Raw genomic sequence first — 15,772 nt, forward strand, 5'->3', positions numbered from 1 at the left:
ATAAGTAGAAATTTATTGAAAAGATATTATTGAAATATTTTTATGGAAATCCTTCGGGTGGATCGTACCGAAGCCATTTAGAAGTTATTTGACAATTACGACAGAGAAAGACGCTTAAATTTATTTGAGATTACTTAGAGGTCATCAAAGATTATTTTGTGATTTTTTAAGAATAGTTGAACGTCATTTGAGATTCATCCAAAACTATCTTTCTGGTCTCTTACATTCATGATTATTTCTTTCTATTCCTATATCATCTACAAGGATAAAGGGCATGTTTTAAGAGGATGATCTCGATCGCTGGAGAAAGAGGCGTTAGTAAGAGCGTAATGTGGCTCGTTAGCTACGAAGAAGGAAAAACGTAGAATCGTAAGAGAAAAGAGGACAAAGGACGGATATAAGTGCTGGCTCACCCGTTTTAAATTCTGATCGAAATCCTAAATGTCCGCTGATTTTATCCGACCTTTCCGATGTTTCCCTCGTTACTAACGTAGTTCGTGCTCAAATCTTTCCTACGTACGATAAGAAAACTGGATAAACTTATCTTACTTATGACTTCCGAGACCGTTCTTGGGTTATTTCAATTTTTCATCCGATTCTTACGATAATATTAATGAAGCAAAATACAACGTTAAACAGATAGCGAGTGTTTATTCAAATTCATACGTTCATAATTTGTTTCGTCTTTAATTAATTCTAATTAAATAGTTATTATATATAATGTGTTTTACTTTGGATCATTTTACGTATTTTTGCACATTACGCGCATTCTGTACATTTTTGTACTTTTAAATTTCTTATAAATGTATAAATATCTGAATCTACTTATGTAATATTTAGTCTGCTAACAAATGAAAGAATCAATATCCTTTTCCAACATCTAATCACCACACGTGAAACTTACGTTTTAAATTTCAATTTCTTAAATTTAATCTGAAAATTCGATATTCATTAATCTTATTCTCCTCGAAGCAATTGCCAAACTAAAATAAAACGGCTAATGAATTAAAGAAACAATCTCCTTTTCAATATGTATCGCATTCTATTCCTTGTAATATCAAAATTCCAATTTTGTCAATTTTCGTTCAACGTTTATCAAACTCCCTATCCCGGAGCAATTACCAGCGTCAAACAAAATTTCCATACATCGTACATCAGTTAAGCAACCAAGTAACGAATAGCTGGACGATGTTATTTCTTCGAACGATTAAGCGTATCTCAACAGGGGGTGCGAACGCGGAGGAAAACAAAGGGCGATGTAGGATTTCCCAGAGGCTTCTGGATTCCACGTGGAATGGTTCTAGCTGCAATACTGATTTCCAGCGTCTACTAAATTTGTGCCAGTATACGACGGTCATTTTCACACACACCCCTCGCCCCTCTGCCGGTTCATGACTCCTTTACCTGACCAACTCCTCGGCAATAGCCGTTCCGAACCAAACTCTCACCCTCTGTTCATGGTCTTTATTTCGAGCCGGATTGCAACCGTGCGAACATCGATTTTCTATTTATGGAATATAATTTAACCAACGTTATTGTAGGATTACGGCGACGTTAACGTCATCCCACCACCAACCCACCACCTTTAAGAGAGGATTTAATATTCTTTAGGTTACGAGGCGGGATGGTCGTTCTCTGTTTGCTACGATTCATGGAAGCGTTTAATTGGTTGTATCGAGCGTGTATACGAAACTATCGGTAGTTTACGCGACTTTAATTTCGTAAATATACTGTATAATTCGAAGCAGATTTTCGTGTACTTCTTCTCCCAGGTGTAACATAAACAGTGTTTCATTTTGTTCCGTCATTCGGTACCAGTACAAGGATAAATTCGATGTTGTGGCTTTTTTCGTGAAAGCACAACATAAAAAACGTAAGCAACGTAAAAATGTAATAGCTCATAAAACCTTCCTTGAGGGTAGTAAAAGAGATCGAGATTCGGACATTGTGGAACACGAAAAGCAAGGAAATAAAAATAATTGGACGGACAGTTCGCTGAAAGTGTGTTAATAGAGTTCTCTTTAGTTCGGTATCTTCATTTTAGGGACCAAAACATAGTGATATGAAATAGGATATCCTATTTATTTTTCATCCCGCAGGTTCAACGCAAAGGCGTTTTTCACTCGTTAAATATTTCAGCGTGGGTAGTTATTGTAGAATACATTGTCGTAGAAGTATATTTTAATCCACATTTGTTAAAGCGAACATTAAGAAACTTATGATTTTTAGATTGCTAATTTCTATTTGACGATGTACTAATATTAGCATATTCCTATTAAGAGTATTCCTATTTCTAAATAATAATTTCTCGCGAAATTACCTTCTGACATTTAACATAACCTACTAATCGGAAACAATTATCTAGATACCTAATTAGTATTTAATCACAGTGAAATATCGACGAATTTGTTATTTTTCTTGATAATTTCTTTGTTTCTTTTGACTATAAATACGAGATGATTGTTATCAAATATCAATGTCTCGATGCTATTGTATTACCGACACGTCGACCTAATTACGCTGCTAATTTACTTGTGAGCAATTTAGCGAATAATTAGGAATTAGCAATTAGTCGTTCGACTAGCCGACCGAGCGTCGAGCAACGGTTCCGTTTATTGAGAGAACCGCGTATGAACCGCGTGCAGTCAGTTTCTTGTTTGTGTGACACGACGCGGTTTCCGTTCCACGTGAAAACGTCCTTTTGTAGCATTTTTGCCAGTGAAAATAAAAAATACGACGTGCCAACGGCACAACAGGGAGGTGTGGTAATTTTTTAAATATTTTATTTAATTTAATAAGTTTTGAATATCGGAGGAACTACAATTTCCCAACAAATTTCTGGCATTCGTTGTACATTACCACCATTCTTCAGAAAAGAACCAAATTAAATATTCTATGTGTACATTTCATTACTCGTTCTCCGACGAAATAACTATTCAGTTATCACTGTTATTCAATTAATTTTAAATGCGTAGATAGAAAATGTGTATATATAATTTCGATAAAGAACAGTCCAATTTCTTGAAATTTAGGAAACAATTGTGAACGTCGTCGCGTAATGTCCGCGGGACGTTACTTAGCAATTTCCAGGATGCTAATTTACTTCGTTATAACTTACGACGTTGAGCTACTCTCCGTAGTATAGTTGAGTTGGAATACAATGATGTTGCTAATGTTGTTTCCGAGCGTTTCTGAGACATAAATTCGTAACAGTGTCCATGAAAACTACTTTGTTAATAATAGTTAATATTAACCGATTAAACTTCTCTGTAACGGTAAATGACATAATATTTAATTTTTTGTAAGCAAATAAGTGCAATACCGTTCGTAAAAATATGTTGACAAAATACAATATTTTATTTCTATTTTTAAATTAATTCAGTAACTTTTATATAAGATGCACGTAGCTAAATATAACTATTTCTTTGCTTCGCTAACGAATAAGAAAAAGATACTTGGGTCGATCATCGGCACTGATAGGTACAGGATATTACAAGTATTATGTCGTAGGATATGTACCTATTTAATGTTTAGTATTTTATTTATTCATTGGGAAAAATATTTAAGGATCGTTTAATGTTTTTACCTTTATTTTTTGTCACTTCTTAAATTGGTTTAATTTAACAAAAACCAGATATTACGACTTATCCGTATAGAATTACAATATATGTATAAAAGAGAAGTTAATCTTGATAATTGGTAGAAGCCGTTAAATTATATCAGAGATCGTCGTCAGAGTCTCGAAAACGCTCGTACTTCGCCATTGATTTCTGAAAGGTCTCGTAATCCTTCTTTTCATCTTGCTGAGTTAATAATTTTCTTCTTTCTAAGGTGAGGTATATCAGCAAAGGACAGTAGCCGACGTTCATTAAGCCGATAATTCGCATAACCCATTGGAAACCGATCGTCTTCACCATTTCTCCTCCCACGATGGGACCTTGAACGAATATTCGTTATATTATATATTATCTAAAAGTTGCTTTATTCACCACTGTATTTCTGTCAAATTGAATTTTCTGAATTGAATTTGTTTGCGAACAACCGCCTCAACTATTAAAAATATTTTGATTGAAAATACTTTTACAGAGCAAAATAAAATAGCTTACCAAGAGAATAGGCCAGACTAACAGCCACTTGTTGAATCGAGTAAACCGGACCATAATTACCATTTTGGTCCACAAAGCTAGCTAACAATGGCACTAGAGCAGCGTCCGCTACCCCAATACCTAAACCCATTCCTAAGTGTGGAACTGCCAGTTGCGACATTGTCTGCGAGGATGGTATCAAAATGACACTTATACCAACTAAGAGCATGGCTAGAACAGCAGTTTTACTTCGTCCGTAGCGGTAAGCTATCATGCCGAAAAAGTTGGTCCCAATTAGATAGCCCACGCTATCTGGAATGAACACTGTTCCCAGTTGCCATTTCTAAAAGAAATTTTTCTATACTTCTGTATTTTTTACATTTTGTCGTAATTATATATACATTCTTAATACTAGAACTACCAACAACTAGAAATGTGTATCGAAATAACAGATATAATAGGAAAAGGAAGACAGGCACGTATCAATTGATCTTTTTGGCTATTCTGATAATTCTAGCGTTAATCGATCAAATTTGTGACTCGAAATCATTGGAAGATAAATATTATAAGAATAAAGTTGATACTTTTGGTAACCTTAGGTTTTATGTGAGTTCGTAACCAGATTGGTAGGCAGGGCTCTAAGATAGCCATTGGTGATGTTGAACACCATATAGCTCCAACAATTATTAGTACGTACGGATCGCATAGCAGATGTGTCCAAGACGTTTCTCGATCGCTCGACTAAAAATGTCGTTTATCGTGTTTGTAAATGAGATAAAAATCAGTAAAACTGAGTAAATAATAGAACACTGAATAACATTCCGTTGTAATAAACGCTGTCCTACTGTATTCGTGCGTGACAAATTGTCAACGAAGAATTTCGTTGAACTAATTTTTTACCGTTCTGTATTTGTCAAGTGTAGGAGGATCGTCGCAAGTTTGATTTGGAAGAAGATATTCTATATTACAGTGTATATATAGCACATATTATATACCTCGGTGTTCATTTTGACGTCCAATGTAAAAATCTGCAGACCTGAAAGGAAATTACCATTGAGATCGTTGAAATCTAACGTGTAAATGCTTTATCAAGGAATCATTTCTACCGTGAATCATGAAACTCTGCAATCTCTTATAAGATTTATAAATTCTAATCTTCAATTTTCTAAAAAGAATCCTGAAATATTAAGTAGGTATTGAAAAAATTGAAAAAAAGTAAAAAAGGTTCGTACAAATAGTAACGACGATGAAACAAGAGACCAATAGAAAAGGTGCCATTTTTCCTTCGAGATCGTAAAGGACAGAACCAATCGGATATCCAACAAGAACACCCAACGCTATGCTTCCAAGAACGAAGCCCATAATCTTGGACCTCTTGTCCTCTTCAGGGTACTGTGAAGCGACCAACGACATACCGGAAACGCCGATACACGCGGAGGAAATACCCTGGATGCTTCGAGCCAGAAACAGCACTTCGTAAGTTTGGCCAAACGCGAACACTGTAATAGTTGTCGCACTCAGAGGATGTCTTTGTTCTTACTCCGTCGAGCTTTTGGTAGTATTGTAAAATGCGAAATACCAGGTTAAATATAAAGTGAAGCAGTGTTTTGGAGAAGAGAAAACTTGTTGCATTCAAGTGAAATAATAGTTTTGTGTTAAAGAATACTATGCAGAAATTTGAATGTTTCTTTCAAGGTTATTAATACATATCTTAAAGAATATCACCGATGAAATATAGTGATATTAATTTATTGATAATATATATTTCCTCAAATAAAATTATCCATTATAGAAATTTTTATAACTACGATATTAAGCGTTTATTTCCCTTTCAGTAGTTAAATTACAATAGCTTTTAACTTGTCGAGGAATTAAGAAAAAGATTTGGTCGCGCTTCTTATTAACTATTTTCGATGAAGATTTTGAAAGTAGTCGAAAATTTAAGAAATATAATTTTTAGCTTCGTTTGATCTTGTTTCGACGAGGATTAACGAAGCGTTATTATCTGTGATATTTGTGATAGCTAAAAAATTGTTTCGCACGTTTCTGGGAAAACTGGCGGCTTTTAATAGGCAAGGCAAATAGCATCGTATTGTACAACCGGTTTAAACAATTAGAAAAGTAAAATGAGCTTACGCATCGCTGCTAGTAGGAGACTTAGATTTCCAAGGAGCAATGGTTTGGTGTATCCAAAAGTAGCGGTAAAGATGCCCACTGCTGGATTTAGTATTAATTGCATCAGCGCCTTTGAGCTTAACAACAATCCCACTCGACCATTCTCGTCGCCTTCATTGTTTATCGTCGAGTTTCCGTCCAAGGTGCAAAGATAGTCAGGAATAATCGGCACTGAAATATTTTTTATCCTTTCGACGATCCACGCAAATAAAGTCGATATTTGTATAAAAAAATCTTCAAAATCTCTTCAAAAAATCATTAATATTTTACTAACGGTTTCTAAAGTTCCTCTCTTATTTTATCTTATATTATTTAAAAAGAACAGTTACGAATATATTTGAACCAAATTAATAATACACCAAGGATCTCTAAAATTTTGTTCCACGTTTTATCCCCTTAAGAAGACCGATTACTAATATTCGAACAACACTTTACCAACAACCGTGAGCAACACGTTGTCCAGAAATAGGCTGAGGTAGACGACAGCAACGACGATTGCCCTGGAGTTTCTTCCTGTCTCCATCGTTGTCTTCGCCCACATTGAACCGAATTCTCAACGAACCAAACCCTTGAAGCACTCGATTACGATCACTCGAAGCTTCCAAGGACATAGTCTCTTAGTAAAATCGATTCTACCCCATACCCTTCCCATCGATCGGCAAATTTTTTCCTCTTTTGCGCGAGATCACACAAGTTGAGATCCAGTTAGCCGTCGACTTGGAGCAACTTCTCTTCGAATTCGCTTCCTTCGATACCAGAAACAGGGTTTTATACGTGACTGGAAAGCGAACCAGTCCCGATCATGCTTTTATAGGTATCCTGGCTGTGTCCTTGCGCAGAAGCTTTTTCAGAATACGCGAGTTGGAACGCGAGTGTCGCGGGCCCCTATACACGACTTTCACGAACCGATGCACTTTTCGATTTATAGTTGTTACGGCCGCCTTATCGAACACCGCCAGCCACCCTGCTTTTCATTAGTTTTCACCCGATCGTCACATGGCGTGGAACTAAACCGTCAAGAAGATCGAACACTTTTACGAGATTTCGTTTGGCTTGAGAATTTAGTTGACTTCTTTTTCTTGTTTGCGAGGTTTTGTTCAGTTGAGTTCAGTTGAGTTCGGTTCGGCTCGGTTCGGTTTAATATCAAAGGATCGTAAATTCGTACCATTAACTTTGCAGCTTAGGCATTTGATTTAAGAGTTTGCCAGATTTTGGATTTAAAGATTGATCAGAGGGTGGACGAGTCATTTCTAAAGACAGTGGATTCGTATTTGATTAATTTTGAGAATTTTTTCCAATTTAAAGGAAAATTAAATAACCAGAGGAACTGTTTTATACGTTAGTTAATTTTCCACTCGTTTCGAGTAGTCTGTACACTTGCCGTGAGTTATAGCGGACGTCCGCGACGTGCCACCGGTTTCCGGTTACGGCACTGTCATCGATATTCCTTCGGCACGTACACCTGTGCCCCGATTGCGGAATTACGTTCGATCATAACGCAATTTCGGCAGGGAACACGCGAAATTGCTTCACTTGCACGCGCAACCCTTTTCTACGTGCGAAAGAGGCTCCGTTCGTTCTCATCTCGTTTTCTACTTTAATTATAACGATATTGGCAGACGGAGCGGCTTTCGCTTCACTTTGAAAGTCAATCGAACGCTTGCCAACAATGTTTAGTAAATTATATCGATTAAACTGTTATTTGAAAAGGAAAAAGAAAGGGAAGAAAACATAAAAACAACGTAAATTATCTTCAATGAACGGGGATCTGCGTAAAATATTCTTTAAAACGAATAATGATTATTAATTAATGATTAGTATCGTTGGAGTGGACGCATAATTGATGTAGGATTGAATCACGGTATCCGTTGTTGTCATAAACGAAACACTGTTATGTATTCGTGCTATAGTCGCAGAACGTCGTCGTTACAACTTTCTTATTCTTCTTCTCGTTTCTTGACGATTGACGAGCAATTCAGACGTACAACGTAAAGTTAATACATATAGCGATTAAAAACTATACAAAGTATTCTTTGCTGATTTACTACAAATAGTGGCAATAATAAGTAATAATTAAGGTACATAACTCGGGACTAGATTATAATAAAGTAATTAACCACAGAATTTATTGTAAATTCTAAGCTACAGACACACGATGATGCGCATCTCTATACATATATTGTAGTAGATCAACGCAAACTTATTTTATTATTTTTATATTTCCGTACGACGATAAAATGCACTCGTTGATCAAAAAATTTATCTTCTCGTTCAAGAAGTCTGCAGCCACAAAAATCGACCAATCGAATGGAAACAATTTAATTCACTGGAAATACGATCGTCTGTACGATATTTAACCCTTAATTGGAATTCTAAGATAGTCGAAAGGACTATCTTTATCGCTTTTTATCGTAAAACGAACGACACTAAACGAAATTAAAGGTCGGTTGAGGATTAAATTATTTATAATGCGATTATTGTATTAAAATCGTGTGATTCTGGTTATTTCGTCGTGTTCATTTTCTTCACAAATGGTTGCTTCGGTTTGAGTTAACCTAGGACTGCTGGGTCGCGCAGGATAGATCTCATCGTGGGATTTACGGCTGGTGGAAACGCTACCCTCGACGTACACGTCGGTCTCGATGCAGTCTTTGTCGTCCTTGGGCTTCCGCTTCCGCTGACATTTTGGCCGCGCGTATGTCGTATTCGCGTTGCACCGATCCACGGGGCTCATCCTTGACTGCAAATGTAATTTCCTTAATTCTTAACGAATTATGTTTACGATTCTATCGAAAAGCATCTCGTACAAGAAGACTACTAGAAATATTTTAATTTGATAATTCCGCTGTAACTATATAAATAAGTTACTGCATTATCCTACATCGAAAAAGTATTACATCGTTATTTCAAATAATTATTCTACTATAAGTAATAGAAATATCGTACGAGCCATTGACAAGCGAAACTAAATCTAATTTCATTGAATCTATTTCTAGGAACGAAATTCAGAAGCTTCTTTCGGACAATTTCTAGGTCTTAGTACGAGGATACGTAATTTGTTAGTTTTCGATTCTTCGGAAACTCTATTTCTTTTTTCGTACATGCTTATTATAAATACTACATCTGTATCTCTATACTCTATACTCTATCATTTTCGATAATCTACACGGCGTTCCACTCAGGTGTTTATATAATCATCTTAATTGTAAATCTTTGCAAACTTTGTCTACGATACGATATTGCATAGCAAAACGCGTATCTCATACAAGATACATAATATCACGTTACAAGCAAAAGAAAAATTTTTGCGTCGGGAGATTGGCTGGTCTAGACGAAAGATGCAACGAAAAATATCTACAGAAAATAGAAAAAATCTCACGTCCGCATCCTCGATGCAGACTTGGGGTACTGTGTAAGAATTATTCACTTCTCGCATCTCCGAATGGTAGCCATAATTGTTGTATCCGGGAATTCTTTGAGTATCGGGACTTCTGCTCTGGCCTAGATACTTCTGATTTGGACTTGAACTTCCATAATAGTTTGGATACGCGGATGTCACCTGCAAATTCGTCATACTTCCTCCGCCAGAGTGCACGTAATCGTAAAATGGTCGACTCTGCGTGAATAAAATGTTTTTTCATGTGGATTTTTTGCTGTATAGAATGATTTTATTGTAAGAGGAATGTCAAAGAAAAAGAAAAAGGAACGACGATTGCAAACAACGAATTCTTTATTCGATACAGTATGTAAAAAGGTAAAAACGCCTATTTTTAGAGATATTTAACATTTTCAACTTTTTAACTTTTTAATAGCAGGAAACGATAGAAATTATCAGAGAAAATAGAACAACAGATTTACAAAGAATAACGTTTACTTTTAGAAACGCGTATTAAATGATTTTGATTAAGGTTTAGGTTACTTTTAAAAAATTAAAACTAAAAATTTACAAAGAATATAATTTTTTCGAAACATTTGATACAAATTTTAGCTTCTTAATGCCTTAAAGATGTAAAAAATACGCAAAGTCTAATAGAAAATAAAAGTGATATTCAAACTACGCGAGTGTCGAACATAATACCGACAAGCAATCCATCATACATAATAACATCATGTTTCATTGTCCTGACCTGCTTGACGATCGTATTGATCCTGGGATCGGGTGCTAGATCGGTCGATCCAAATCTCTGTCCGAATTTCTTCCCTCTGGCCAAATGCGTGACCATGTAATAGGTCCTCGGTATCAGAATACCGATAATGATCAGGTACGCCGTCGAAATAATTCCAAATGACACGACAGTGTCACGACATTCTGGTTCGACGAGGATGAAACAGGTGAGCCAAATGGCCCAGGCGATCAAAAGCCCGATAGAAGTGCCGAAGAAACACTTTCCTTCGCGATAATTACGAGGCAGTTGGAAGATGAAGAAGCACACCATGAACAGGATGATCAGCAAAAATATATCGTAGCCTGGAATCGGTTTTTATTAGTTGGATTTTATATAATTACTCCTGGAGCGTTACAGGAGACACTCTAGGAACACTTTGTGGAAATTGCACGTTTCTGGAAGGATAGGTATAGATACACATACATAAATACGTGGTGTTGGTGTGGGTTTCATTGAGAACGCGAAGCGAAGGGTGGTCTCTTTCTTATTATTTACACACTATATTATTTATTTCACGATACTCGTTGTAATATCTATTAATTGAAACAAAGTTGCATTTCGGGTTCCATTTCTACTTGAAACAGAGCGTACAATACAAATTTTCCATCGCTGGAAACAAAATATAATCGTACTCCCTTTCAGAAAGCAATATCTACGAATCTTCTTTTCTAAAATTAAACGATAACTGTTGCTAACTAGCAAAAGAGCTAAAAGATAAAAACTAAAATGAAGAAAGGTAAAACGATGGTAATTTACCTAAAAGAGCGACGAAGAACAAGCTTCTCATAACGACGGCCGGATCATCGGTGCTAAAAGCGAAGAACATAATGGATATCGCGAGTTGCACGCAGAACATAAAGAACACCATCAGTCCTTGAAGATATCCATTAATATGAGCGGTAAATACGCCACCCTTGGAAAAAAGTAAGAAAAATGCTCTGGTAAGCATAACGGAGAAATCCAATCCAAATGCGAGGCTGGTTACTAGGATTTTCCTAGAGTTAAGGTGCTCAGCGCCTAAATAATCGTCGTTGATGCAGAACAGAAGCACCGTTTGCAGCGTGAACACGTTAGCCAGTATTAGAACGATCGTTAATGCTGGATTGCCATCGAGAACGTCCTCGACGATGAAGCGGTAGATAATGAAGACGGCAATCACGCCGCAGGCGAACGTACCACACACAACCACCGTCAGGAAAATTGGTATCCAGTTGCCTGTCTTTAATAAACCCCTGTCGAGTGTATCTGTAACAAACCAGTAACGTTAGCTGCACCATTGTGTTCCAGTGCTAGCGAAGTTTTATTAGAAGTTTTATACGTTAAGGGTGTTGGACGAGAATCGGGAACGTTGGTGAATCGGAGTGATTTAATTCAAAATTTTTGCAAGGACACGTTTCCATGATTGCGCTTCTGTAAATCTTCGATTAGAAATCTTTAGAATCGATAGTTTTTAAACTATTTTTTATGTTTCGCTCTGGTAGCCGCGATACATCGAAATATACATTAAATTTAATTGTTGCAGAATATTATATCGTATTCGCACACTCTTTATCTGGCAATGTTATATCCAACTCAATCACATTGTCGAACGTCTTTTGTTCGATAAAATTCTTTCTCTTTTTAATCGTTTAAAAAGATTTCGTGGTTGATAGTCAGCGTAAGAGTGAACGAGTTAACGGTATTGAAAATCCTGATCAACAAACCTTTGGCCACACCACGAGGACCAAATTTCATCTTGAAATTTGCACAACTCGCGCAATTCTTCGCGTACTTCTTCAAACAAAGCTTCGGCATCTTCGGCACCCTCGACTCTGGTGCGATTCTGAATTTCGAATTCGCTGGCTCTATCCTATAAGCAGCCATATCGACCATCTCTTGCTGGCTCTTCATTGCCACGATATACTTGATTGAGTGCGATTTCGGCACTATGCGGAGAGCGTTGTACACATCCACGTTTCGCATTTCCTGTTTCGAATTCGGATTGAAACGTGGCATCGCGCACGACTCTATCCCTCGAGGACAATTTCGTTTCTGAAGATCTTGCAGTAATTGAGCCAGCTCGGCAATAGCTTTACCGATACCAAGCAAATGTGGCGAATGAATTACAGGATTGCTCGCTGTTTCGACAAATAAATCCGGCGAGGAGATTTCCTGCAGTAAGTCCAGGTTAAAGGGTGAAGTTCGTAAGACGTACGAACCTGAAGGGATTAGGTCTGAAAAACGTATTTGGTAAATTGTATTATTTCAAATTCTGTGTTATTAGAAATTTGGAGAAGCGAGCCAGATTTTCGTTGAATAATAAGGGTAAATTACAGTACGATAACGAGGATGGTTTGTAACAATAGCAGCAATGATAGTAGTAGGTGATAGTAGTAATATATTCTATCTCTTGATCTGTCTCTCTTGAATTCTTCGAACAAACTGTCCCACAAATTACAAAACGGAAAATGATAAATTGGAATACTTTTCATAGAAGATAAATAACATTCTCACCATCGACGTTCGATCCATCAAGCGGCAACGCGATCCACGTTTTTCTGGATTCTTGCATCTTTTCTCCTCTTTCGATCCATTGTCGAATATCGTTTCTCTGCCCGATCACAGCGATCACAGCTTCTCTTTCACTTTCGTCCAACTCCAAAGTGTCTCCATAACTTTCCACGCAAATTCCAGCCTCCTTCGTTGTATCGAGAAATAAATTTAACGCGAAATCGTGATTAGCGAGAAGCGCGTCGATCGTTTCGAATCTAGTGCTAAGGTAATGGACCATTAGATTGATCAAAGGCCTTGTCAAATTCTGCTCGTTGTACGTGCTGATAGGCAACACGCTGTAATTACGAAGTGGTTCTAACGTCGTCGCGTATTCCGATGGTAATAGTATTCCCATTTCGTAATGGTTCGTGCACTCTATATCCACGGTTGTTTGCAGCGCTTGTTTGTACACTGTCGTTTCATCGTTGCAGGTGTCGAAGATTTTTAGACCTAGAATATGATAAAGAGGACTTTTGTAAAATCGAATCGACAAATTTTTATTTGAAACTGATCTGGAACAAGGCGAATAAAATTTTAATCTACAATTCGAACAAATTACTGATACTTTACTTACCTAAGGAAAGCCCAGGAATAGACTCGTATTTATTCAAAAGATGCACTACGTACGAAGCGGTGAAGACTTCCTGGAGACCGGTGCTACTCGTAGCGTTACAGTATGGTCCGTGATTAATATTCAAGAACACTAAACAAACCAGGAGAGACCAGTTTTCATCAACGAACTCAAACACGACACGACACAACACAACTGTAACACAAATACAAAGCGCGCGGTACAAACTTCGCTTACCAGACAATACGGCATCGCCAGGAATCTCGAACAAACTTTTATTCTTCGGACATATATTTTGATCCTTCATCCCTAAAATCGTCTGCGCAATACTCAAAAAAATTATCAGAACGTTGGACAACATCTTTCTTCTTAAAAATACCAAACTAGGTGAAGCCATTCGATCGCTCTTCCTTTTTTTAAAACAATATCGTGAAATAAAGATTCCAAAGGGAACAGGTTTCCGTCATCGTAACCTGTTTAATCGATAGTTCATTCAGAGGGGATGTTCCGTTCTCTTCGCTCGATTCTACCATGATAAATTAAATTATCGAATTACGCTTCTTTCTTCGAGCGAACTTTTCAGAACATTCGTAAAGTCGTTAGTAGAATCGATATCCCTGTGAAAGGGAATATTCGGAAAATTTTGTAAAGGGAACAGTATTCCGTTATCGTAGTCTACTCGTCGCTCAAAGGGTCAGTCGAATTCTTTTCTTCCGATTCTAGCGACGATAAACTGAGTCACGTAATTACGCTTTTCTCTTCGAAAGAATTTTTTTAAAAGGTCGAAAATTTGCTCACAGGAAGTCGGATTTCGGAGTCGAAAGAGAAGTCGAGATCCTTTCAGTCGCTTCTACAAACAAGAAATACCATCGATGACTAGAATCGTTCGATCGCTTTGTAGTCTTTCCCTTTCTTTTGCCTTTTTTCTTTTTTTTTTCTTTTTTTTTTTACGATTATCGAGATGTTTCACTCATAATTTCGCTTGGATTCCCCGAGGAGTCTTCGAAAAGTATCCAACAGGGGGATCCCCGATGAAAATGGCAACGGGACACGCAGCACGTGTTACTTATCGCGATGAGGCCTTTCCATGATCGGATCCATCAAATCGCGTGATAAGCGCCACTCCGAGGATAACAATCGCTGTGGAACACGTTTCTTTACGATTATCGTCATCAGCATTTCGGAATAACTCGGCTTCGTACACCTTCTCGTCCGATATAGATTGATATTGTTTCCTATTTCGCGAACCACTCGACGTTTCTTTTTCTATTTCAACGAGTCCAGGAGGTGAATCGCTTTTTGCTGTAGTGATAAAACATTGTCGATAGAATATTTCTTGGGTGTTTCTTCCTGGTTTTTCAATTCTTATAGCTTGAAGTTGAAACTTGGAGATTTGTTGGTCCCTAAAGTTTGAAGAATTTAATGTCGATTAAAGTTCTTATCGGAATAAATTATGGATGTTCTTTTTTTCCCTTTGATCTTTGGAATTTAATTTAATTATAGTCTGCCTCGCTTCTTTTTGGTTTTCTCGAAATTCATATACACATTGGACGGTTTATCGGTTTCTGCCATAAGGATGACATTTATCAGATCCATGAAAACTTCTATACGGATCTCCTATCTTGAAAATGTCTGTTTACTTCTGTAATTATGTCCTTTGTAATTACAGCGCTTTTCGTTTCTTCCTTGTCCTTGAAAATGTATGTTTACTTCTGTAATTATGTCCTTTGTAATTACAGCGCTTTTCGTTTCTTCCTTGTCCCTTGGAGTTCAAACTTGAGATTTTAAAAAGGAGATTTCCGAGTGAAAATAATGCTTTTTCTCGTGATAGGTCCGATAGCGATCTATCTACTGTCGGTTTATCGTTACTTGTAAGGTTACGCCATCGCTCTAAATTTAACAAAATCTTTGTTACGATTGCAAATTTCTCGTAAGATTTTTTACTTACTACTTACAACCAGAAAGATTCACTGGACTTTAGTTGGAATACCCGTTTGTTGTGTTGAATTTACTCACAGTACTCTCAGTGGTTCTTTTTTCCAGTATACGATCATAATAAACAAATCTAAAAAAATAAGCACAGACTTAGCCAAAGCACATTCAGTTTTCCCAATCTTCTTGACATCAAGCTCATTTTCAATTCTTTAAAATCTTACCATCGATCGTTCTTGCGCTTGGTGGGGCCCTCCTCTTTCACTTGTCAAAAATCAACCTATCGAATCTCCCCAAGCAACTTACCCTCG

The 15,772-nt window shown here is 37.0% G+C and overlaps 2 protein-coding genes across 5 annotated transcripts; both read right to left on the reverse strand.

The window, feature by feature from the left end:
- Positions 1-3,435: 3,435 nt before the first annotated feature.
- On the reverse strand, positions 3,436-7,197 carry LOC117208058 (chromaffin granule amine transporter-like). Its single transcript, XM_033448885.1, has 7 exons — positions 6,696-7,197; positions 6,222-6,431; positions 5,318-5,584; positions 5,081-5,121; positions 4,680-4,826; positions 4,107-4,428; positions 3,436-3,937 (listed from the first exon to the last, which is right to left on the reverse strand). The coding sequence occupies exons 1-7, from the start codon at positions 6,799-6,801 to the stop codon at positions 3,720-3,722; spliced, it is 1,311 nt and encodes a 436-aa protein (XP_033304776.1). The 5' UTR covers positions 6,802-7,197; the 3' UTR covers positions 3,436-3,719.
- A 931-nt stretch (positions 7,198-8,128) lies between these two features.
- On the reverse strand, positions 8,129-15,303 carry LOC117208038 (protein bride of sevenless). Of its 4 annotated transcripts, none has more exons than XM_033448861.1 (8): positions 13,767-15,303; positions 13,533-13,661; positions 12,920-13,408; positions 12,130-12,639; positions 11,183-11,671; positions 10,388-10,728; positions 9,688-9,876; positions 8,129-9,000 (listed from the first exon to the last, which is right to left on the reverse strand). In XM_033448861.1, exons 1-8 carry the CDS (start codon positions 13,924-13,926, stop codon positions 8,743-8,745), a joined length of 2,565 nt encoding a protein of 854 aa, XP_033304752.1. In that variant the 5' UTR covers positions 13,927-15,303; the 3' UTR covers positions 8,129-8,742. The 4 variants fall into 4 exon arrangements, with proteins under 4 accessions (XP_033304752.1, XP_033304750.1, XP_033304754.1 ...); XM_033448859.1 differs by having other exon boundaries at positions 9,640-9,876; positions 13,767-15,300; XM_033448863.1 differs by having other exon boundaries at positions 8,728-8,995; positions 13,767-15,301.
- Between the last annotated feature and the right edge of the window lie 469 nt (positions 15,304-15,772).

Source organism: Bombus bifarius, unplaced genomic scaffold (assembly GCF_011952205.1).
Source record: "Bombus bifarius isolate JDL3187 unplaced genomic scaffold, Bbif_JDL3187 scf7180000008050, whole genome shotgun sequence".
NCBI classification, from domain to species: Eukaryota; Metazoa; Arthropoda; class Insecta; order Hymenoptera; family Apidae; genus Bombus; species Bombus bifarius.

Coding starts and splice junctions, on each gene's coding strand:
- LOC117208058 (XM_033448885.1), bottom strand. CDS start 6,801: ATGTGGGCGAAGACAACGATGGAGACAGGAAGAAACTCCAGGGCAATC. Junction 5,585..6,221: donor TCTCCTACTAGCAGCGATGC/GTAAGCTCATTT, acceptor CAACTATTACAG/TGTTCGCGTTTGGCCAAACT. Junction 3,938..4,106: donor TAGTCTGGCCTATTCTCTTG/GTAAGCTATTTT, acceptor TATTCGTTCAAG/GTCCCATCGTGGGAGGAGAA.
- LOC117208038 (XM_033448859.1), bottom strand. CDS start 13,926: ATGGCTTCACCTAGTTTGGTATTTTTAAGAAGAAAGATGTTGTCCAAC. Junction 13,662..13,766: donor TGGCGATGCCGTATTGTCTG/GTAAGCGAAGTT, acceptor TGGTTTGTTTAG/TGTTCTTGAATATTAATCAC. Junction 9,877..10,387: donor TCAATACGATCGTCAAGCAG/GTCAGGACAATG, acceptor TTATTCACGCAG/AGTCGACCATTTTACGATTA.